This window comes from Pelophylax lessonae (assembly GCF_965119305.1).
Source record: "Pelophylax lessonae genome assembly, chromosome: 11".
Lineage (NCBI taxonomy): Eukaryota > Metazoa > Chordata > Amphibia > Anura > Ranidae > Pelophylax > Pelophylax lessonae.
Genome location: NC_138778.1, coordinates 34,199,807 through 34,224,081, shown reverse-complemented (window position 1 = coordinate 34,224,081; position 24,275 = coordinate 34,199,807). Strand labels below are relative to the sequence as shown.

General features: G+C 42.7%; 1 protein-coding gene across 2 annotated transcripts in view; it reads left to right on the top strand.

Annotated features, from left to right (window-relative positions):
- The window catches only part of LOC309567151 (protein-glutamine gamma-glutamyltransferase E-like), an 85,011-nt gene extending 62,259 nt beyond the window's left edge, over positions 1-22,752 (top strand). The window contains exons 9-14 of one of the 2 annotated variants that reach the window (XM_082272497.1): positions 137-379; positions 4,686-5,000; positions 11,073-11,135; positions 14,469-14,626; positions 17,213-17,346; positions 22,544-22,752. In XM_082272497.1, the coding sequence (XP_082128623.1) occupies positions 137-379; positions 4,686-5,000; positions 11,073-11,135; positions 14,469-14,626; positions 17,213-17,346; positions 22,544-22,700 (1,070 nt within the window). In that variant the 3' untranslated portion in view covers positions 22,701-22,752. The remainder of the gene's footprint in view (positions 1-136; positions 380-4,685; positions 5,001-11,072; positions 11,136-14,468; positions 14,627-17,212; positions 17,347-22,543) is intronic. The other variant, XM_082272498.1, reaches the window with a different exon arrangement.
- The last annotated feature ends 1,523 nt before the right edge of the window (positions 22,753-24,275 follow it).

Here is a 24,275-nt window from a genome sequence, read left to right as displayed (position 1 = left end):
TATAACCACAAAAAGAAATGATGGAGAAAAATCTCAGTGGCAAAACAGACAGCACAATAATAACTCTAACCAAGACAAAAAAATAAATAAATAAATAAAAAAACACTTTTAATGGACTTCATGATTATATTTACAGGCATTTTCCAACTAGGTCCATCATCTCAAGTTGCAATAAGAGAAGGAGATGTGAATAAGTCTTTTGACACTGTTTTTGCATTTTCGGAGGTAAATGCAGATGTCAACTACTATACTGTACAGAGGAATGGATCAAAGTCAAAATACAAGACAGATACAACAGAGGTTGGCATATTAATCTGCACAAAAGCTCTGGGTACATCTAATTATGAGGATATCACTCATTTGTACAAGTACCAAGAAGGTAAGATTGCTATATTATAAACAGTTGATGATATCAGCAATATCACATATTGAAAAAATGTAGGAATTTTTGAATTTACTACAGAGATCAGCAGTTTTATAAATGTGTAGGACTGCATACATTATATAAATGTTAAGTATTCCTAAAGAGGCCCTCTCATCAGACCATTCATTTCAACAACAATTAGGCCCAGTGTTGTATAAAGTACTCGAAACCCATACTTGAGTAAAAGTACAAGTGCTCAATCAAACAGTGACTTGAGTAGAAGTGGAAGTACTCGATCAAAAAGTGACTTGAGTAGAAGTACTAAAGTATTCAACATTTTTTTGTACTTAAGTATTGCAAGTAGTTTTTTTAAAAAATTTGCTACTCAAGTACTGAAAGTAAAAGTACCAGTAGTTTTGAAAAAAAAATTGCTACTCAAGTACTGAAAGTAAAAGTACAAGTACTGTGTTATGTAGTTATTAAAGAAAAAAGTCAAAAGTTTGAACATCATATTGTTTTTTATTATTTCAAATGCAGCTTTTATTTACACATACAGTAGCATTTATTTTCGTATGCGCTGATAATACACATGGTTTGAGCTTCATGAAACCTGCCATCTACTGTTCTGGCAGTGGTAATTTTTATAATTGTAACGAGTAACTATGCAGCACAAAAAAAAAATATTGGAGTAGAAGTATTCAAATCATTGAAAAAATGTAGTGAAGTAAAAGTGGAAGTAGGAGAAAAAGATTCTACTCTAGGAAAGTACAGATACCGCCCTTCGGTACTTAAGTACAGTAGTGAAGTAGTTCTACTTAGTTACTATATATCTCTGATTAGGCCTGCTATTTACCTGTATAGTTTTTTTCTTATGTACATACTGTATGTGGCTTTAGCTACAGCACTTGTGTTTTTTCGGCTGTGGGACTTGAACTTCTCATCCCACACATAGAACAAAATAGAGTTGTGATAAAAGCTGCTCAGCCATTCATAGGCAGCTTTGTATGTTATGAATAAATACAATTCTTCCTGATTGACTAAGGCAGAAAAGTGGGCAGGTGACATCACAATCTCAGAGAATACAAAGCTGGCTATGTATAGCTGAGCCTGAATCAGTCTTGTTCTGGGAGTGTGAAGTAAAGTTCCCATCCCTCTGCCAGAACCCAGTGCTGTATACTATATGTTGCTGAGGCTACATACAATTTATACAGCATGCCCAGCTGGAGCATCTGTTAGTATAGGAACTAATTTGATTGGGCCAGCAGAAAAGTGGGCAGATGACATCACAAGCTCAACCTAAACTGATCAGAGGAAACCTTATATTCAGAGAATAAAGACCTGGCTATGTATAGCTGAGCAGTGATAAGCCTGATTCAATCTTGTTCTGGGAGTCTGAAGGAAAGTTCCCATCCCACTGCCTGAACCCAGTGCTGTACCCTGAGGCTACATACAATTTATACATCATGCCCAGCTGGCACATCTGTTAGTATAGGAACTAATTCAATTGGGCCAGCTTGGCCCAAACTAACTAGCTAAATGGCCAGTAAACCTGGGGATCTGCTTTAAGCTGTTTATATTTTGCCTCCCCTAGTTTCTCCTTTCTGCCCTTATTAACATGCTAAATACATGGTTAAATAAAAAATGTCTGTTCACATTGCATACCTAATTTTAGACCCACTGATATTATCATTGAGTTTCTGTGTTTCTCTATGCAAAGCAGACAGGTTATGGCTGGTGGGTAGGCCCATCAGGCTGCTGTACTTTTGTCAGGACATGGATTTGAAACTAAGACCTCTGCTGTGCATGGCTGTAGCTCTTCTTGCTTAGCCACCTGTGATGCTGGACAGCTCCCTCCCAGCCCTTTGGAAAACTTACTTTCTATCTTGTTTTTAGTGAACCTTGAGCCTCTTGCTCCTCCCATGAACTTCCTATTTAAGTCTCCCCTTTGCACTTCCTTTTTGCCAGATTATTGTGCTCTTCTCCAGCTAATATCTTGCTCATTGCACTCCTGCTACTGTCTGTGTCTTTATTACCATTCATTATCGACCTTTGGCTTCTTCCTCGACTATGCTTCTGCTTGGTCCCAACCTGCAACCATTTGTTGCAGACCTTTGGCTTGTTCCTCAACTACGCTACGCTTCCACTTGATCTTAACCCGCAACTACCTATTACTGACCTTTGGCTTGTTTTCTGACTATGTTTCTGCTGGATCCCTATCTGATCAGCTGCTACTTTATTCCAGCTTGCTCACCTCATGATGGGGCGATCCTGAGGAATGCTACCTGGCACTAGCACACAACGAAACCCATCTCCACCATCATCAGCTCTGGTGAAGACCACTTAAGGCTTAGCACACAAAACCAAAGAAAGTTCCCAGCTCCACTTACCAACCAGCATGCAACTAACCAAAGTATCCTGTCTAACAGTATGCGTTAAAAACAGGGGTTTTGTTTGCACACATTTGCAAATACACGTGTAAGCTGCAGAGCCATCCCAGTATTATCTGCAGTCCTAACTCTACATTTTGAGAGCCTCCATAGTAGAAGCATATGCATTATAATAGATAGGTAGAAGGCAGGTGAACCTGGGGGGAACCCAGGTGAACCTCCCTAATAGACACAGGGGTGCACTGGATACTCAGCCCATAGCACAATGGCAGCAAAGGTGTCCAGTGCGTCTCCTCACCAGTATTCTAACAGTACAAACAATGGCCACTGCCCCCACCTATAACCGGCCTTTGCAGCATGGGGCACATGGAAGAGCGACGCATGTCAAACAAAACCAAAGAAAATTTTTACCTACACTTAGCAACCAGCCTGCAACCAACCAAATTATCCTGCCTAGCAGTATGTGTTAAAAACAGGGGCTTAGTTTGCACACATTTGCAAATACATGCCTAAGCTGCAGAGTCACTTACTGGTGAGGGGACGCATTGGACACCTTTGCTGACATAGTGCTATGTGCTGGGTGTCCAGTGCACCCCTGTGCCTTTAAGGAGGGATGGACTCCCTCCGGGCTTACCTGCCCTCTGCCTATCCATTATAATGCATGTGCTTCTACTATGGAGGCTCTCAAAATTTAGAGTTAGGACTGCAGATAATACTGGGGTGCTGTGAAGTGGCTCTGCAGTTTACACATAAATTTGCAAATATGTGAAAACGAAACCCCTTGTTTTTAACGCATACTATTAGACAAGATAATTTGGTGGGTTGCAGGCTGGTCAATAAGTGGAGCTGGGAATTTTCTTTGGTTTTGTTTGACCTGCGTCGCCTTTCCATGTGCTCCTTGTTGCACATTCCAGTTATAGGTGGGGCAGTGGCCATTTGTTTGCACTTAGTGCATAGACCCTGTGCCTTAGGTGAGTCAGCGTCATCCGCGTGGAGAATCTGCTTGTGTAGTCATCCTGCTGGTTTCTTTGTGAGCCTTTCCACTGCTATAGTCACTGGCCTCTGAGCCTAACCCCTGATCATGACAACATAACTTCCTGAAAACCTCACAATTGGCTACAGCCACCACTTGATAAAATTTTCCAACATACCCCTTCAACACAAGTCAATCAAGTGATTACCATCTGACAAGCAGAGATAGCCACACATTAATCAGAATTCGGCCAGTCCATGCTCAACCAGCCAAATTTTGATCAGCGTATGACTAGCTTAAAGTTGGTCTAAAGCCAAAACATTTTTTTACCTTAATGCATTCCTTGCATTGGGGTAAAAAATGTTTAGGTAAATGTAATGCCCCCTCACCCCCCCCCCCCCCACCAATACTTACCTGAGCCTTTACTCAATCTAGTGCTGTGGCTCTCCTCTAACTTCCCGGTCTCACAGGCTTTGCTGAGGCATCAGAAGCCATTGTCTCCTGTTGCTGTCAGTTGAATCCTGTGACGAGGGAGCAGGGGGCAGGGTTAAGTCTATGGACACAGACAGCGTGGCTCGAGATTGAGCCCACAGGTATGCCACAATAGGAAGCAGCTTCCTTTGGTGGCACACGAAGAAGAGGAGGAGCACAAAGCAGGTAATTATAAATCTGTTTGTTATTGTAAAAAAAATGCATTTACAATAACTTTAAGGTGGGAGCTTAGCTTGAATAGATGCAGAATGATAGATAATGATGACCACAAGCTCACAGACACTGAAAGACATTGACATAGAAAGACATATACCAGCTGAAGAAAGAACATAGCTTTAGTCAGAGTAGGTGTCTGCCGATATCTAACATTGAGTGATTACTTTCAGAAAGGGTTTCAAATACAAAAATGTGGACAATGCTGAGATGCATAATATCAACACTCTGTACTAACAATGAGTTCTCCTTTTAGGCGCTTCCAAAGAGAGAGACATTTACAGGAAAGCCCAGAAAATAGTTGGTGTAAGTTCTGGGTTCACGGCATTTTCAGCTGATGGATCTGCAGATGATGCCCCTGCTCGAGAACAAGATGTTTCTGGAGCAATAACCTTTCCTGGAACACCCCAAGTAGGGGAAGATATCACCGCAATACTCACTCTAACAAATTTGAAACCTACGATCAAAAACGTCACTGCCAACATATCTGTGGCTGCTGTTGTGTACACCAATGCAGTGAGACGCTCCATTCTCAAGCAAACTGTCAATGTGCATCTTAATCCAAATGAAGGTACCCCCTTTGAAATAATATTGAATGATTAAATTACCTATTTCTGCTTTGTCTCTTTGGAAAGCTAGTGATTAAGCTACTAAGGCAAGGGTGCCTGACCATAAGAACCTGGTGCTACTGAGTTTCGGTTAATGCACTGGAGATCTTCTATGTTTTTGGTGGTTGGGCATAACTCAAGGTAATGGTGGTGGTAGTGCCTATGCTACTAGACACCAGTGGAGTATAGGCTTCATGCACATTAACGTTTTCAGATATCAAATATGGCTTGCTTAAAAAACATAGCATCTTCCCACAAGGGGAGAGCCACTGCTGGGGTGCACTGCGAGCCAAAAAGGGAATACATCAATGGTTCTGTGTAACACCATTTACCTCAGCATGCGTGCACAAATGTTTCAATGCAGCAATTCTGCATTTATGGAAATAGATTGAGGGCACATTTGCTGGTACACAAACATCTGTTTACATGAGTACAGGGAAGGACAGCCATTCACTTCTATGGGTGGCTGTACTCCCCATCTGTAGTTGGGTGTGGGAAACTCTGTTTTTTTTACTAGATGCATATTTTTGCTTGCAAATGCCCATGTGCATATAGCTTTAAGCCCCTGCTATATTACAGTAAGTGCAAAATAAGTGGAAAGAATACCAACTACTCAGTAATCCTCTTTTAATAACTACTCTAGTTACTGATTACTGTACATTATTGGCTCTTTGGTTTTCCTATTAAAGCTTACTTGTGCCCAGACTAAGAGCATTAAAGTTTTAACATTTCTAGCTGCTTGTACTGTGAAGTAATGCATCCTAAGATATCACAATAGAGACACTAAAGTCACGTTTTAGTCTGTTTCTAGCAGCTTACAAGCACATGCTGTTAGTTTACTTTATGTTCTGCATCGAAAATAAAGGGTACAGGATCTGTGATTTAAAGTTATATTAAAGGGACCTGCTGATTAAATGACTTACTTGTTATGCCCCCTCTTCTTGCATTTAGCCATACCTTTCCTCCAGTTCAGTACTGTCCACACATCACTGACCACACTTTCTGGTTCTAGAGTGGCTCTTTTCCCTCACAAGGATTTGCATGCGAATTCCCGGTCAGGACTATAGCTATGTACTTATTATGTGCTGAATGCAAGCCAAGACCCTACCTCCTTTCCACTCCAAGTTTATTGATGGACAGTTGCCAGCCCCAGCACTGTCTCTGTCACTGTCTCTTCGAGGCCTACTATCCCAGTGCTTGCTCTGCAAACAGGAAGATCAGGGGGAACCGCACTGAGGGACCTGCATCCAGCAGCACTGAGCAGTATCTAAAGAAAGTACTTGTGCCCACATATCAAGAAGACTATATACTCGAGAATGTAAAATAGACTTCTAGAATGCATTCTTTAAAAAAATAAAATAAAAATGGCCCATTTAACGCTAAAGTTTAACTAAAAAATATTTTTAACCATACAGCTTTAGTGAACTAATCTACGTGAAGTTAGGAATATTCCACGTTGTGCTGGATCCTGGGGTAATCTTCACTGCAGGGAATTTCAAGCAACCAGCACATTATGAAAAACTTACCTTAGAATGAAGCCCCCACACGGTCGCCCAGACACTGCTGAGGGAGCGGACATGTTCTCTCGGCGTCTCTTCCGGGTTTGGCGGTTCCGCCGTTGTGAGTAGCTGGAGCCGCAATGGCGTCACTCCCGTGCATGCGCATGGGAGTTCACTTTCCAGGAAGGAGCTCTGAAGGTCCGGCAAGATACGCCGGACCTTCAGAGCGCATGCGCCGCTGGTGGCATAGTAGAGGAGGGTCCCAACCCCTGTCAGATATTTTTTTGCCATGTGTGTCCCATTGGGGAGATTTCCATTCACTTCCTGTTCCATAGCCAAAACAGAAAGTGAGAGGAAATCCCTGCAAATGAAGGGAATCTCTTGGGGACCCCCAGGTCACCAGAACTAGTGTCCCCAATTGCAAGATTTCCCCTCTATTATTTTTCTGGGGACAACCCAAAATTTGGGATTTTTCTTTACTTTGACTTGCAATGATAATGATAAACAAGACAAATAGAGAGTGTAAATTGCCCTAATGGGGTTATAGACCACAATAAAAATGTGTTGATGTTGTAATCCCTCTCCACTCCAATACAAATTTAAAAAAAAAAACGCCTTTAGTTAAACTGTTTGTAAAGGCTTAAGAATTATTTTTTACCTTAATACGCTCCATTAAGATAAAAAAAGTTCCATGGTTAGCACCACCCCCCAAAATACTTAACTGAGCCCTATCTCAATCATAGAATAAACAGCAGGACCCACTGTGAGGAGGGAGTGGTGAATCAATAAACGCACACAGCCCGGTGTAACGTTAAAAAACCCTACCTCGTGAAAATTCCCTACCCTCGTCACTTCCTGTCACATACTGTACGTCATGGAACAGCTGAGCAGCTTACCAGTGCACATGCTCCCAACTCCGGATACGTCATGGAACAGCTGAGCAGCTTACCAGTGCACATGCTCGAAGCTACGGAGGGTAGGGAATTTTCACGGTAGTGTGTTGTATCGTTACACCGCATCAGCTGACTTCCCTGATCTCGGCTACTAAATGTAAAAGCGGCGGGTGTATGAAAATATAAATCACGGAGATCTCGGCTCCGTGATTTATATTTTCATAGACCCGCCGCCGCTTTTACATTTAGTAGCCGAGATCAGGGAAGTGACAGGAGTAAGAGCGGAGATGATTTCATGTTGCAGCCGAGATGTTTTAATGTAACCGCAGCAACAGCTGATGCGGTGTAATGTTACAACACACTACCGTGAAAATTCCCTACCCTCCGGAGCTCTGAGCATGCGCACTGCTAAGCTGCTCAGCTGTTCAATGACGTAGGTGCACCGAAAGTGACGAGGGTAGGGAATTTTCATGGGTAGGGCTTTTTCACGGAACATCGGCTCCGGATTGAGCCCACACATCTGCCGCATAGCAGGCAGTTTTTGTGGGGCCCAAAGGAGAAGAAGAGGGGCACCATCAAGGGACCAGGAGCTGCTCTGTGGGAAACTATTGCACAGAATAGGTAAGTATAACATGTTTGTTAAAAGTTTCATTTTAAGATTTGCTTGATATGTCTGGAAATGCTAATGAACTGAAGGGATTTTAAAAGTGCACTTATCCTTTAAGTTGGATTAGTTAAAAGTAAATTGCTTCACTTTGCATTTCATCACCACCATCATCACTGTTTTATTGAGCTCCACTGGTGTCTATAACACAGGCCTTATAGGATTTTTAACATACGTACGAATTTCTTAGGGTCTCAGTGACATTATATAGGTTTTTCATGTTCTTAGAAATTTGTGAATATGTGTTCATGTATGATGTATTCCTGACCTGCATTTTTTTTTTTGCATGATCCATTGCTGCCTTTTATTTTATGTAAAGTAACATTTAATGTTGGCTTTACATTTGCCCCAAACCCTCGATTTGTGCCCTTTCTTTTCCTCTTCTAAATTGGTTTTCTTTGCTTGCCAGGAACAATCTCAGGTTTGGAGGTTTGTCCATGGAAACATATGTGGTTTTCATTAATGACCAGAGTAAAAACAGTGTTTACTTTATTACTAAACCGTCATTAGTGGACATGTAGTGTTCATTGATCCTCCAAAATCAACCAGAGTTCCTGGAAATAATTCTCAATAATTGACAATTATTTGTTGTATTTTTCACCCCATCTAACTGCCTTCTATTCTACAGTGCAAACAATATTCTGGAGATAGCAAAACATTATTTATATAGTTCTCCCCACAGTGGACTGGATTTAGTAGTCTCCCCAAGAGACAGACGGGGTTCCTAAGGCTGATATATTTAAGTATCAATTCAAACTAGAAATCCATGCATAGCTTGGAAAATTGTTTTGCTTGTGTTCACTGGTGGACCAGAGAGGGCATTTGTGCACAGAAAACCATTGGTGATCATTGTTACTGACCCAAACTATTGCCGAGGCTTTTTCAGGGTGATGGCTGCCAGTCTTTGTCTTTACCAGCTTTGCATGTTTGTTGTTGGTCAAGGATGCCCTGTAAACACTTCCAAGGTGCAATGGCTCACCCTGCTCCTTGTCTCTGTTTCATCCTTACACACATCACCTATCGATGTGCTTACTGCTGCTATCCATGTTATGTCCTGTGGTATCACCAGCACAGAAGGATCTGCAGACCTAGAATGTGATCACCCCCAAGAGTGGTCTGGGTAATCTGCAGAAAGGAGACCCAATACCAGCTCTCTATTCATACCTGACTCTTTATATTTCCTTCTGAGATTCCTTCTATTGTCTACTGATGAACCCTCTTGTCTTTTTTGGAGCCCCTGTGCTCTAGAACAGGCTGCACAAGAAATATATCTATCCCAGCTGGTGTCTTCAGAGAGCATTACATGTGAGTAACTAAATGAGGATTACCACGTGTCATATAAGACCTGCGTTGCCCACTTCACCTTCAGTGGATTAAGCCTGATTATAAGTTATATGGGTAAACAAGCTAAACTTTGCTCATTTATTGAACAACAGAAATGCAGAAGAAAACTGTTCATGAATAAGCACACTGCGGGACGTAAAATCAGCTATTCGTGGAAATTCTAACATTTTGTGGTACCACATGCAGTGGGTGGTAACCAATGAGGATCCTTAGTTGTAATACAGTGGTTATGGGTGGTGATCACCAAGTGTGTCCCTGCAAAGCCTTAAGCCCCGTACACACGTACCGATCGTCGGCCGAACGATCGGCCGTCTTTTGTCCAGGGCTGTCCTGTCGGTTGAAAAGTGCAAAAGACTGCACACGAATTTTGTCGGCCAACAACAGCCGACTGCAGAAGTGATGTCATGTGATGGTTAACTTTCCTTGTCGTTTTTCTTTTCTGAGCATGCCCAGTCTTGCAAATCTGTTGTCTGTCGGCCGAATTCTGTACTGACTGGCGAACAATCGGCCGTTCTGGTGTCGGCATACAAAAATTTTAATGCTTGCACGACAGATTCTGTTCGGCCGAAAGTGCGCTGTCGGCTGTCGGAAGCATCATACTAACGGCCGACAATCTGCACGTGTGTACGGGGCATTAGTCGCATAGTGGCTGGCAGGTTGGAACCACAATGTTCAGTGTGGGATGCAGGCATCAAACACACCCAGAAATGTTTGATGCTGAAGGTTTTTTGGCCAGGTTAACTGTACAAGAGAGTCAAACCCAAGTCACCAGATGCTGGATTAGAAAGGCTTATGCTTCTTTTACAACAGGTTTTTTTTTTCTCATTTTTCACAATGCAGTAGCTTTATGAAACATTTTTACCTTGATGAAAGCTAAAGATGAAGAGAAAATATACATTTACCACATGAAGATCCATTCTCTGGTGTGAAACAATACACTACAGCATTGAGATGCTAAATCAGAAAGGGTTGGTTTTTGGGTACAGAGGATCCCAGTGGAGGAGAGGTGAGTATGCAAACAAGGCATTAGATTTACATAAATAGAGTTTTGATGTTAGGGTTGGGGTTAAAGGGAGAGTTAGTTTGAAGGCAACCTTATAGTAAAATATCTATATTTGGAGGCCAAAAACTTCCAGAGCCAAGGTTCCAAAGGTGACAGCAAATATGTTGTATCTGGTAAGTCCACAGCCATTTTCTAATAACTGATCACCATCACCAACCACGTACTACTCTCCTGCATTTAATCACCCTTTTTCCTGCAGAAACCGCACTAATACAATCCAAAATACCCATGCTCAAATCCCAACCCAATTTACCATTTCCTGGTTGTTCAAGCTGCCTGTGGGTATAAAGGAATGAGAACATATTTTGTGCCTTCCCTTCCTTTGTCTAACATGCAGTACAGACTTTTCTTCAGTGTGTTCCTAGCATAAAACCATCTATTGTCCTCTTGTTGTGCAACTGCTTAAGGAAATAATTACAGTCAAAACTTTTCTAGAACAATTTTGTTTAAATAAAAAAAAAATTGTGTCGGTCTTAGGGTTTACATAATGTGGCTTAATGACATGCTGAGGGTAGAATGGGCAATAATGGTTTTAAATGGCACCAGTTAATCTTGTACTTGTCCTACCATAGGTGGGGGGCAGGGATTTCCTGCTTGCTTGTCCTGCATTCCAACTAAAAAGAAAAAAAAGTTTGGTAAGTCTTAACTGCATTTTAATTGTTATAGTATTTGTGCTATAATGATGTCAGATAATGTAATTAAGGTTTATACATAATACTTTCCTGTGCACCATGGCTTTCTTTTACATTAGTGATGATGGTTCCTATGTATTTTCAGTTAACCTGCAAAGATTGGTTTGTTTTAGACCTTCTTTGCCAATAATGTGCCTTAGACATTAGACTGTCATGATCAGGGGTCAGGCTCGAAGACCAGTAGCTATAGCAGTGGAAGCTCACACAGGAACTCTCAGGATAGGAACACAGGCAGTTCACCCAGGCAGATTACGCAGGATCCCCTGAGGTGCAGAATCGAAGTACTAACCGGTGTTCACCAGAGCTCTGATGGTGGAGATGGATTTTGCTGCGTGTTAGCACCAGGTCACGGTCCTCAGGTCCCAGGAGATGAGCAAGCCAGGGTCCAATAGCAAATATAGCAGGTAGAAATCAACCAAAAATGTAGTCAAGGAATAGCCAAGGTCGTTAACAAGTAGTTGTAGGTTGGGATTAAGCAGAAGCGAAGTCGAGGAACAAGCTAAATGTCGATAACGAATGGTAGTGAAGATACGGACGGCAGCAGGAGAGACACGCAAGATATTGGCTGGGAAGGCACAATATTCTGGCAACCAGGAAGTGCAGAGACATGGCTTAAATCAGGAAGTTTATGGGAGGAGCAAAGGGTTCAAGGTTCAAGGCAATTAAGATTCATGGCAGGATCGTTCAAGGATTTGTCCAGGGAACTGTCCAGCAATCCAGGTGGCTCAGCAAACAGAGTCACTGCCAGACACAGTGGCGGTCCCAGATTCAAGCCCTGGTCCTGACATAGACACTGACAGATACCCCTTAGATATTACATTTATTTGTCAGATATGACCACATCTTGTCCCTTGAACAACATTACAGGCCACACCTGCTCACAACTCTCATTAAGAACTTAGCAAAAGGATGGTCACTGTTTGTGTATAGACCACCTGCCCTGAAAGGCAGAGAACTTGAGCAGCTTACTCTTCACACGAATGGACAGCTTTATTCTACAAGAGCTTTGAAAACATTTTATTTTGTATAAACCTTAATATTTTAATTGTATTTGATATGCTTACAAAGCCTAGTAAGTGGGTAAGTAGAAATTACTTTTCTGTTTGTTACATAGCCACTGCCTTAAAGCCTTTTCATTATAGTATTTAATTACAAAAGAGTAGAAAGTTCAGTTAGTCCAGAAAATGCGTGTTCGATTCAAATACCCAGTCATGGCATGAAGAAAACAAATAGTACATTTGCATTGCGCATAGTTGGGTATTAAAGTGAACACAACCTACTTACTCTACTCCTTCATTAAATCAACCCAAATGTGTTGACATAATGGGGTTGATTTACTAAAGGCAAACAGGTTGTTTACTTTGAAAGGGAATTTGCACATTGCAAGTTTTGCAAAAAACACCCAATCACATGTAAGGAAAATTAAAAACAACAGCATTATGCTTACACATGATTGGAGAATGGAAGTTGGCAGAGCTTTACCTCGATTACTAAGCTCTGGGGAAAGTTCCCTTAGAAAGTGAACAGTCTATTTGCTTTTAGTAAATCAACCTCACTTTTAATTAGTGTTTATTTAGCTACCAGATTACGACTTATTTCCACTTGCCCCAATATGTCAACCTATTAAACCAGAAGAATGAACCCAATAGCAACATGAATTTTCAACGGTTCATGTCTGAAATCTAAGTTGATCGTTTTCCAACAGGGCCTTGGAGCAGGCATCTACGGCATTGGTTATGTTCACAAAATAAAATTGATTTTAAGACTTAACTATTCTTACTAAAACTTTTTTTCCAAACTCCAGGTTACCGCAGTATATACCTCCGCCTTTTCTCCAAATGCTAAAAAGCAAAGGGCCTTCACTATTGGGTTAATTGACCAACAGGCAGAAGGAAAAAAGGAAAAATGCTAAGAAGCATATGAACTGCAACACCGGAAAAAGTTCATGTGTTGACTATGAACACGCTGATAAGGGTAGAGTGACAGACAGATAAGCTTTTTACTGTGCTGCTTCAGCTTCACTGTGAGTAACAAGCTTAGAGTGGGCCCATGATGGTTTGGACTCAACGTTAGTGGATTGAATGATGCTATCTGTCTGGAGGACATCACGTGGGGTAAAATAAATAATGCAAGGGAGATCTGCAATGAATCAAAACTTTTATGTTATTTTTAAAGGGCTTTTATTTCTAGCTTATGGTAGGATTTCCGCTTTAAGTTTAACATGGAAACCATGTTAATTGCTATTGAAAACTTGACTGCTTTTTGCACCAGTTTTCTTATATTGGCAAAAGGCCCTAGAAAAGCCCTTGTGTGTATAAAGAGACTATTTAAAGAAGACTATCAAATGATGATGATATGAACAAAAACATGGACAAGACAAACGTAATGGGGTAAGAAAGACGAAGACACACATCTGAAGATCCAGCTTCCTGACCAAGTTGTGATGCAGATGACTCTAAGAAATTTGACCACATCTGAGGACCCAGATTTACTTGGCATCCCTGCCAAACTTCTATATTGCATACAAGACAAAATAGATTCATTTTAATTATAAATTACTGGTAATTTGTAGATTTAAGCAGTGAAGACACATCTCTGCACAGGCCATTCAAATGTTATCCTGTTAAAGTTGTTGATGAAGCTAAAGAAGGTTGTATAAGCAAATTAGAATAACTATTAATAAGAAGGTGCAGCCATCTAAGTGCATCTATTTATTGAGGATATAAAAAAAACAAGTAAAAAGATTGCACTCACAACATAGGAGGGGGTTACACAGGCACATCGTGTAACCCAGTTGGCTGGTCCAATTCTGGTGGGGGTCCAATGGGAGCCAGGAAGAGAGTCGGTGTTGTCGGTTGTTGAAGCTATCTGGGTGTCCCGCTGGAGATAAAGGGGGGCCCCTGTCAGTGGTTCCATGGAACAAGCGGTGACTGCTACTGGCACGCCCCATATTGAGAGAAATCCAATACCCTCAAAAGAAGAGCTGCAGCATTTTCAAAGTGAACAGATACTCATGGAACTTTCTCCTAAAAGACCTTTGGGAAATTAGATCCAGCCAGTCTCTGGTTGCGCTAAGGGTTTTTTACAATTGTATAAGCAAATTGTAGAATATTTGGCGAGCTTAGAACGCAATCAGGAATGAGTATCTTCTACTGCATAAATAGCTATAGCAGCTGGTACTAGAATATTTTTTAGCATCAGGTTATTAGGTTTTATAAGTGAGTACCTGTCATCAGTAAAGGAACCAATCTTCTGTTAATTTCTATTTTTTTTAAGTGAAAGAGATTCCAATTCATGTGAAATACTCTGAATATGGAAAAGTCTTGACAACAGATGCTATGATCCATGTGACGGCAGTTTGTCAAGTCGAAGGCTGGGGTGATCTAATGGTGGAAGGTACTAATACATTGAAGAAACCAAATCTCATAGTTCAGGTGACTTTCCTTTTCACACTAAGTAACTTGCAATCATGTCTTAAACTTCTGTATCAGTCTTATTTTTAGAAGTTTTGTATCAAAAAACAAGCCGTTTATTCTTTTTATTAAGTTGTATCCCAGGCCCACCTTTCCTAACTATAGTATGTGTGTTTATTCTCCCAATGAACGTAAAGTGTTCTTTGATTAAACAAGATGGAGAACATGATATCACCATCCTGTCTCTCCACCTTATCCACCTTATTGAGAAAATTCAAAGCACAGGATTCAGAAGCAAGTGGAGATTACTGTTGTAGTGGTGTCTACTTACCAGTGATTTTCAGTTTCTAGAGGGATGCTACAGGTATGGTACATGCATAGTTACACTGGTCCAAGCTGGACCAATGTGATGTAGCACCCTCCTAGATAGGTGGAAGCAGGATTTCTAGTCTGGCCTGTTGCATGTGTCCATGTGTGATTCATCTGGTCTGAGGGAGTGTCCAATAGGGGAGCTTTTTGGACAGTGGAGGAAACCCAGCCAATGACACACAGGCTTTGTAACTGTCCCAGTGGGTTGGTACAGACAGTGGTTCATCCTGGGATATGTTATAAAAGTCGGGGGCACATGTGGCAGGGGGTCTTTGGGTGGGAAGCCAGGTCCCAGGAGGAGGGTGGCGGCTGTCTCTCCTCCTGTTTGATGAGGATGGTGGTCACAGGCGGTCGACCTTGTGGACCAGGAGTGTGGTGCTGAATCCTGAAGTCCAGGAAAGCTGACTGGTGGAGGTGTAGGCAGAGCAACCTTGGGAAAAACAGTGTCTGTGAGTAACGGGAAGCTTGCCAGGGGTCTGCCCAGGAAGGGGACCACTCCAGTGGATAGAGTCAATGGACGGGTGTCAGCACACACAGGCAGTGAAAGGAAAGAGGGTGCCAAGTTAGAACCCTGAAGAGAATGATCTAAACAGGAACTTTCTACATTATCTTCACTTCAGTGGCAAGGTGAAGCAGCGTTCTTGCCGCACACTACAGCTAGTTGTCCTCAAGATTGTGCATAGTTCATAGTTGGAGTATCCCACTCATCCCTTCTCCCATCCCAGTTCTCAATAGAAAACACAAAAACCAACATCCCCTGGATTGATTGTTGACCGAGCCAAGGACTTTCAATGCTGTTTGTCTGCTACCAGTTGCTACGGGTAACCCAGGGGAATCCAGAAAGTATAATTCTCATCAGTCCTCTAGGGGGCAGTGCTACAGTAATATGGTAAAAATATCCATACCTGAAATTCTTCTTTAACCACTTCAATACCGGGCACTTTCACCCCCTTCCTGCCCAGGCCAATTTTCCCCTTTTAGCGCTGTTGCATTTTGAATGACAATTGCGCAGTCATGCAACACTGTACCTACACCAAATTTATGTCATTTTCCCCCTACAAATAGAGCTTTCTTTTGGTGGTATTTCATCACCTCTGGGTTTTTTCCTTTTTGCTAAACAAATAAAAAAAGACCGAAAAGTTTGAAAAAAAAAAAAAGAAGTTTTTTTTGTTTATGTTATACATTTTTGTAAATAAATAAGTTTTTTCCTGCACTGATGAGCACTGATGAGACTGCACTGATGAGGAGGCACTGATGAGGATGCACTGATGGGGTGGCACTGATGGGGTGGCACTGATAGGCAGCACTGTTAGGCAGCACTAATAGGCACTGATATGCAGCATTGGTGGGCACTGATAGGCAGCACTGCTGGGCACTGATAGGCGGCACTGATGGGCACTGATAGGTGGCACTAATGGGCACTGATAGGCGGCACTTATCGGCACTGACGGGCGGCACTGATGGGCACTAATGGGCACTGATAGGCGGCACTGGTGGGCAATAATGGGCACTGGTGGGTGACACTGATAGATAGGGATGATGGGCACTGGTGGGCAGCACTGATAGGGATGGCACTTGCGGGCAGCACTGATGGGGAGGGCAATGGGGGGCTCCCTGAGCCCGGATTGCCATCCCTGGTGGCCATAGTGGGCATCCCTGGGGTCATGGTGGGTATCCCTGGGGTCATTGGTGGGCATCCCTGGTGGTTCTAGTGGCACCCCCCCCCCCCCGAGGGTCTGAACTGGTAATCAATGATCTGATTGCCAGTGCCGACCCCCCCCCCCCCTGTCAGGGGAGCCGCCGAACGGCGCTACTTTACTCGTGCCTGTCAGGCACGAACTAAGGAAAGCCGATCAACGGCTCTTCCTGTTTAATATGTGACCAGCCGTGATTGGACACGGCTGGTCACATGGTAAAGAGCCTACGTCAGTCAGTCAGGCTGACACCTCGCATCACCGAGCGCCGCTCTGCGCGTCCCCGGGGGCTCCTGAGCTTTTACAGAAAACCAAAATCATTTTTTGTCTCCATTGTGCAGGAAAATTGTTAAGAAAATAGATTGAAGTTAGCACAGCTTTATCTGGCCAAATTAGCATTTTAGTGTTTGGTCTATTGATCCCTTCATCTCTGCATTCTTAATTTTATGATGGCCCCAGGTTGTTTTTTTTTTCTTTAGCATTTGTTGTATTTAGTAAATATTTTCATCTGTACTATTGTAACTTTTGTCCTTTCATCTGCCAGGCTAATGGACCAGTCAAGGTGGGAAAATCAACACCTATTGAAGTTAAATTTACGAATCCTCTACGTCTCCCAGTAAATGATTGTGTGCTCACAGCAGAGGGTAGTGGTTTAATAGAACATGAAGTAAAGAAGAGGTGAGTACTATATAGCAGATAAAAAATGTTTTGTTTTTTTTGTTTTGTTTTTTTGGTAATCATTCACAGAGGCGTAACTAGAACCATCAGGGCCCCGGTGCAAGAAACCATGAAGGGCCCCCGGGACCCTTCCCTTCAAGCATGGGGCTCTTCCCACTGATCCTGGGGCCCTTTATTCTCATTGCGGGGCCCTTTATTATGGTTCTGCAGTGGGCCCCCTTCCTGCCATCTTGGGGACTCCCCATGGTGGTGGAATGCCAGGGCCTGGTTGCAAGTGTGACCTTTGCGATCCTTGAAGTTCACCCACTGGTGTCAGTCGTTTTTAAATTTTGGTATTTTAATTGTATTATTTTTTTATAATTTTATTTAATTTTTTTACAATGTCACTGACTATGACTCTGTCCATTCAGAAAAGGAAGGAGCTGGTAAATTACATATTAACCGATCCCTTCCTGGTTCTCCCCTGCAGCAGCCGGGAGGAGAGGGAAGGGAGCACAGTGGGGGGGGGGGAACCAGGGGAGCACACAGGGGCCCAGAGACAGCAGAACACAAGTGAACTGGATAGGAGGAGTGACGGGGGCAGCATGCAGATGAACCAATCTCCTCCATTTTCCTCCTGCAGCTACAGGGAGAAAAAGGAGGAGGACAGTGATTTCTCTACATGCTGCCCCCACCGCCCCTCCTATCCAGGTGTACAGGAGAGCTGCATGGGCCCCCTGGAGTATCGGGCCCCGTTGCATTTGCAACCCCTGTAGTTACGCCCTGATTCACACTGCTAAAATTGCTAGCAACATTGCTAGGAGAAGCTATATATCTATACATAAACAAATGGAACCAATGGTTTTCTGTGGTTTTCGTTACATACGTAGCACGTATCAATAATTAATTTCACTTGATTGCATAGTGCTCCAATGATGTGTGATTGATTTCTGCTTTTTGCTACCTGTATAGATCACATCATAGAATGCTTGGAATAGGCAAAGTATATAGAAATGGCTCCTTTCCTCTCCTTTGATTGAAGGGCTCTCAGCAAGGTTGTAGTATAAAATCTATGAATGACAAAAAGACAACCCCCCAAAAAAAAGTATTCTTAATTGAACTGGACCGGATGCGAGAAGATGGCAAAAATGTGTTCAAGGACACAATAAACCATAAACTTTAGTCCTTTGAGCGGACCCTTATGGTCATGTTCAATCTAATTAAGAAAACTTTTTTTTTTGGGGGGGTCGTTTTTTTTGTCATTCATAGATTTTATACTTCAACCTTGCTGAGAACCCTTCAATTGAAGGAGAGGAAAGGAGTCATACAGTATCTCACAAAAGTGAGTACACCCCTCCACATTTAAATTTAAAAATATTTTATTTTATCTTTTCATGTGACAACACTGAAGAAATGACACTTTGCTACAATGTAAAGAAGTGAGTGTACAGCTTGTATAACAGTGTAAATTTGCTGTCCCCTCAAAATAACTCAACACACAGCCATTAATGTCTAAACCGCTGGCAACAAAAGTGAGAACACCCCTAAGTGAACATGTCCAAATTCGGCCCAATTAGTAATTTTCCCTCCCCGGTGTCTTGTGACTCGTTAGTGTTACAAGGTCTCAGGTGTGAATGGGGAGCAGGTGTGCTAAATTTGGTGTTATCGCTCTCACTCTCTTATACTGGTCACTGGAGGTTTAACATGGCACCTCATGGCAAAGAACTCCCTGAGGATCTTAAAAAAAAGAATTGTTGCTCCACATAAACATGGTCTAGGCTATAAGAAGATTGCCAAGACCCTGCCTGAAACTGAGCTGCAGCACGGTGGCCAAGGCCATACAGCGGTTTAACAGGACAGGTTCCACTCAGAACAGGCCTCGCCATGGTCGACCAAAAAAGTTGAGTGCACACGCTCAGAATCATATCCAGAGGTTGTCTTTGGGAGAAAGACATACGAGTGCTGCCAGCATTGCTGCAGAGGTTGAAGGGGTGGGGGAGCCAGCCTGTCAGTGCTCAGACCATACGCCGCACACTGCATCAAATTGGTCTGCATGGCTCTCATCCCAGAAGGAAGCCTCTTCTAAGGATGATGCACAAGAAAGCCCACAAACAGTTTGCTGAAGACAAGCAGACTAAGGACATGGATTACTGGAACCATGTCCTGTGGTCTGATGAGACCAAGATAAACTTATTTGGTTCAGATGATGTCAAGCGTGTGTGGCAGCAACCAGGTGAGGAGTACAAAGACAAGTGTGTCTTGCCTACAGTCAAGCATGTTTGTGGGAGTGTCATGGTCCGGCACTGGGGATGTACAGTTTATTGAGGGAACCATGAATGCCAACATATACTGTGACATACTGAAGAAGAGCATGATACCCTCTCTTTGGAGACTGTGCAGCAGGGCAGTATTCCAACATGATAACAACCCCAAACACCTCCAAGATGATCACTGTCTTGCTAAAGCAGCTGAGGGTAAAGGTGATGGACTGGCCAAGCATGTCTCCAGACCTAAACCCTATTGAGCATCTGTGGGGCATCCTCAAATGGAAGGTGGAGGAGCGCAAGGTCTCTAACATCCACCAGCTCCGTGATGTCATCATGGAGTAGTGGAAGAGGACTCCAGTGGCAACCTGTGACGCTCTGGTGAACTCCATGCCCAAGAGGGTTAAGGCAGTGCTGGAAAATAATGGTGGCTACATAAAATATTGACATTTTGGGCCCAATTTTGACATTTCCATTTAGGGGTGTACTCACTTTTGTTGCCAGTAGTTTAGACATTAATGGGTGTGTGTTGAGTTATGTTGAGGGGACAGCAAATTTACACTGTTATACAAGCTGTACACTCACTATATTACATTGTAGCAAAGTGTAATTTCTTCAGTGTTGTTACATGAAAAGATATAATAAAATATGGACTCACTTATGTGAAATACTGTATCTACATACTTTGCCTAAGGACATATTCCCTGCCTGTTTGACTCATACTGTTGGTGAGTGTGGATTTCAGGAGACGGGGCGGCACCTTGGATTTCACTAGAAGTATTCATCAACGCTTGCACTGATGGACTATATTTGATGCACTGGCACTTTATATGATTTAATATATGTGACTTATATGAGGAAGCAGCGCTAAGTTTAAATTTCAATTTTTGCTGTTAGTTTATGAGGTTATTTCCCCGTTCACTATAGCAGCAGCTCCAAACACTTTTATTTAGATTTTTTTATATCTTGTTTCACGTAATTACATGTTTAATAGGGATTTGTAACGTACAACCATAGCGCGGGTATACTTACAACCTTTTGCAGGTAAGTATAACATGTTTGTTATTTTTAACCAGGGCTTTTTTCAGCTGGAAATTGGTTGCAAGGAAGATGCAGGTACCAGGGGTGCAGTACAGATGCTGACACCCCACTGGATAATCTCACAAGTGAGAAAGGCGGAGCCAACTACAGTGGGTGGGGAGGTATTAGAGCCAACTGGGTGCTTCGGCTGAATACAGAAACAAAAGTAAGACATGTGGAAGATGGTGGAGCTTTTAAGGAGGTGAGGAGAAGATGGAGGCAGTGGTGGGGAGAGGTTGCTTGCAGAGGTCAGAGTTGAAGAGGCATGAAAGGCAGATATGGATGGAGATACAGAGGTAAGCATGCAGGTAAGAAGTCTGAACTGCATTGTGTGTAGCGCACCCCTGAACTCTGCATTATGTGTGTAGCGCACCCCTGAACCCTGCACTATGTGCGTAGAGCAACCCTGAACTCTGCACTATGTGTGTAGCACAACCCTGAACTCTGCAGTATGTGCGTAGAGCAACCCTGAACTCTGCACTATGTGCGTAGAGCACCCCTGAACTCTGCACTATGTGCGTAGCGCACCCCTGAACTCTGCACTATGTGGGTAGCGCACCCCTGAACTCTGCACTATGTGCGTAGCGCACCCCTGAACTCTGCACTATGTGCGTAGCGCACCCCTGAACTCCGCACTATGTGCGTAGCGCACCCCTGAACTCGGCACTATGTGCGTAGCGCACCCCTGAACTCTGCACTATGTGCGTAGCGCACCCCTGAACTCTGCACTATGTGCATAGAGCAACCCTGAACTCTGCACTTTGTGCGTAGCACACCTTTAAACTCTGCACTATGTGCGTAGCACACCCCTAAACTCTGCACTATGTGCGTAGCACACCCCTAAACTCTGCACTATGTGTGTAGCACACCCCTAAACTCTGCACTATGTGTGTAGCACACCCCTGAACTCTGCACTATGTGCGTAGCACACCCCTGAACTCTGCACTATGTGCATAGTACACCCCCGAACTCTGCACACTGTTGGGGGTTGTGGTTGAGTTTCTGTACATATTTTCTGAGGAAAAAAGCCCTGTTTTTAACCAAAAAAAAAAAAACACGAGACATAAAGTGGTTGTAAATCTCTTTTTTTAAATAACAAACATGTTATACTTACCTGCTCTGTGCATTGGATTTGCACAGGGCAGGCTGGATCCTCCTCTTCTCGGGTCTCTCTTCGCTGCTCCTAGCCCCACCCTTCTGACGAGTGCTCCGACAGCAAGCAGCTTGCTATGGGGGCACCTGAGCCAAGCTGCATCTCTGTGTGTTCATTCAGACAAGGAGCTGCCATTCGGCCACATCCCTCTCCCTCCTGATTGGCTAACTGACTTTGATTGACAGCTGTGGGAGCCAATGGCACCGCTGCTGTGTCTCAGCCAATCTGGACAGCAGAGGGACTTATGGACATTGTTGGACAAAGATGGAGCTCAGGTAAGTATGAGGGGGGCTGCTGCACACAGAAGGCTTTTAATCTTAATGCAAAGAATGCATTAGGATAAAAAAAACCTTCTGCCTTTACAACTCCTTTACCAATTATTAAAGGCTGGTGATACACTAGTGGAATTTTGTTTGAAAATAATCGTTAGTGGGGTCCAAAGGATGTTTGCTTTTGAAGTGAAGAGAAAATTTGAAAAGGCAGGACAGAATTATTTTTTTTCTTGCATGAACAAATTTCCAATAGTGAATGTGGTTTTCGTTCAGGAAAGTCCTTTTACTCCAAAATGTACTCCAAACAATTTTTGAAGTAAAATCTAACAACATTCGTCATGCCACCCAATATAATAATGAGAATGTTCATAGAAAGGCCATAGCACAACCTGTTATGAGATATTTTCAGAACACGACTGCTTAATCATATTATCTGTTTATTCTTACAGTTTTGGTACGTTGGAACCTGGGAAAACGATAACTGTTACTATGGACATCAAGCCTTTTGCATCCGGACACAAACATTTGCTACTCAATTTATCAAGTGACAAATTTAAGGATATTAAGGAATTTGTATCTCTGTCAGTGTCAGAACTTGCTTCATAACTTTGGCTGCAATAACAGCTTTTTTGTTTTATTTAATTTTTTTCAGAACCCACTGGTATTATTCACTAAAAATAAAAAAATCATTTACTTCAATAAATCATGGATGTCATTTCTGTTATATATACAACTGTACTTGTGCTTTTAATGTGTGATTTGTTGGATAAAAAAAAAAAAATTATAATTTCTTATGTGAAGGAACATTTTGGATTTGTTTATATGATTTTTATTATAAAGCAATAATGTCAAAATGAAGCTTAAGAATGTCACATTTAGCTTTTACTAACTAGATTCTCAGGTTATCCTAAACTTGTATTTTTTAGTTTTTTAATAAACTCTTTTTATTAGGTTTTAACCACTTGCCGACCGCACGCCGCAGATGTACGGCGGCAGTCTGGCGCTCCCAGGCAAAGTCCCGTACATGTACGGCGCTCGCCTGGGAGGAGCTAGGGGGCGATCGCGCGCTGCCGGAGGCGCGCTCCCGCCCCCGCTCGTCAGCGGGGAAGCTAGTGCGTGTGACAGGCGGCTCCGATGGCCACCGGCCACTCGCAATCTCCCGCCGTTGACAGAGGACGGATGGCTGATGTAAACACAGCCGTCCGTACTTCTCCCTGAAGTGATCACAGATGTCATGTGATCCTGCTATATAGGATTACATGTCTCTGTGATGATGTCACAAGCCACGCCGCCCCCCCCCCACACAGTTAGAATCACTCCCCTAGGCTCACATTTAACCCCTTGATCACCCATACTGTTAACCCCTTCCCTGCCAGTGTAATTTTTACAGTAACAGTGCATATTTTTAGCACTGATTACTGTAGCAATGTCACTGGTCCCCCCAAAAGTGTCAAAAATGTCAGTTAGGGGTTCGATCTGTCCGCTGCAAAATCGCAGATCGCCGCCATTACTAGTAAAAAAAAAAAAAAATAAATAAAAATGACATAAATCTTTCCCGTAGTTAGTAAACGCAATAACCTTTGCCCAAACCAATCAAAACATGCTTATTGCGATTTCTTTTTACCAAAAATATGTAGCAGAATACAAATTGGCCTGAAACGTTAAAAAAAATTTGATTTTTAAATTTTTTTTTGAGAATTTCATATAAAAAAAATGTGAAAAATATTGTTATTTTTTCAAAATTGTCGCTCTTTTTTTGTTTATAGCGCAAAAAATAGAAATTGCAGAGATTGATCAAATACCACCAAAAGAAAGCTCTAGTTGTGGGGAAAAAAGGACGTCAATTTTGTTTTTGTACAGCATCGCACAAATGCGCAATTGTCCGTTAAAGTCACACAGTGCTGGTCATTGAGCAGCCAAATCCTCCGGTCTGAAAGTGGTTAATACAGTACAACCATATAGACCAGGGATATGCAAACTGTGGCCCTCCAGCTGTTGCAAAACTACAAGTCCCATCATGCTTCTGCCTCTGAGTGTCATACTTGTGGCAGTCAGTCTTGCTATGCATCATGGGACATGTAGTTCTGCATCATCTGGAGAGCCACAGTTTGCATATCCCTGATATAGACAATACAACAGTCTTCTAGTCACAGGCACTGAACCCAAGCAGGGGCACGAAGG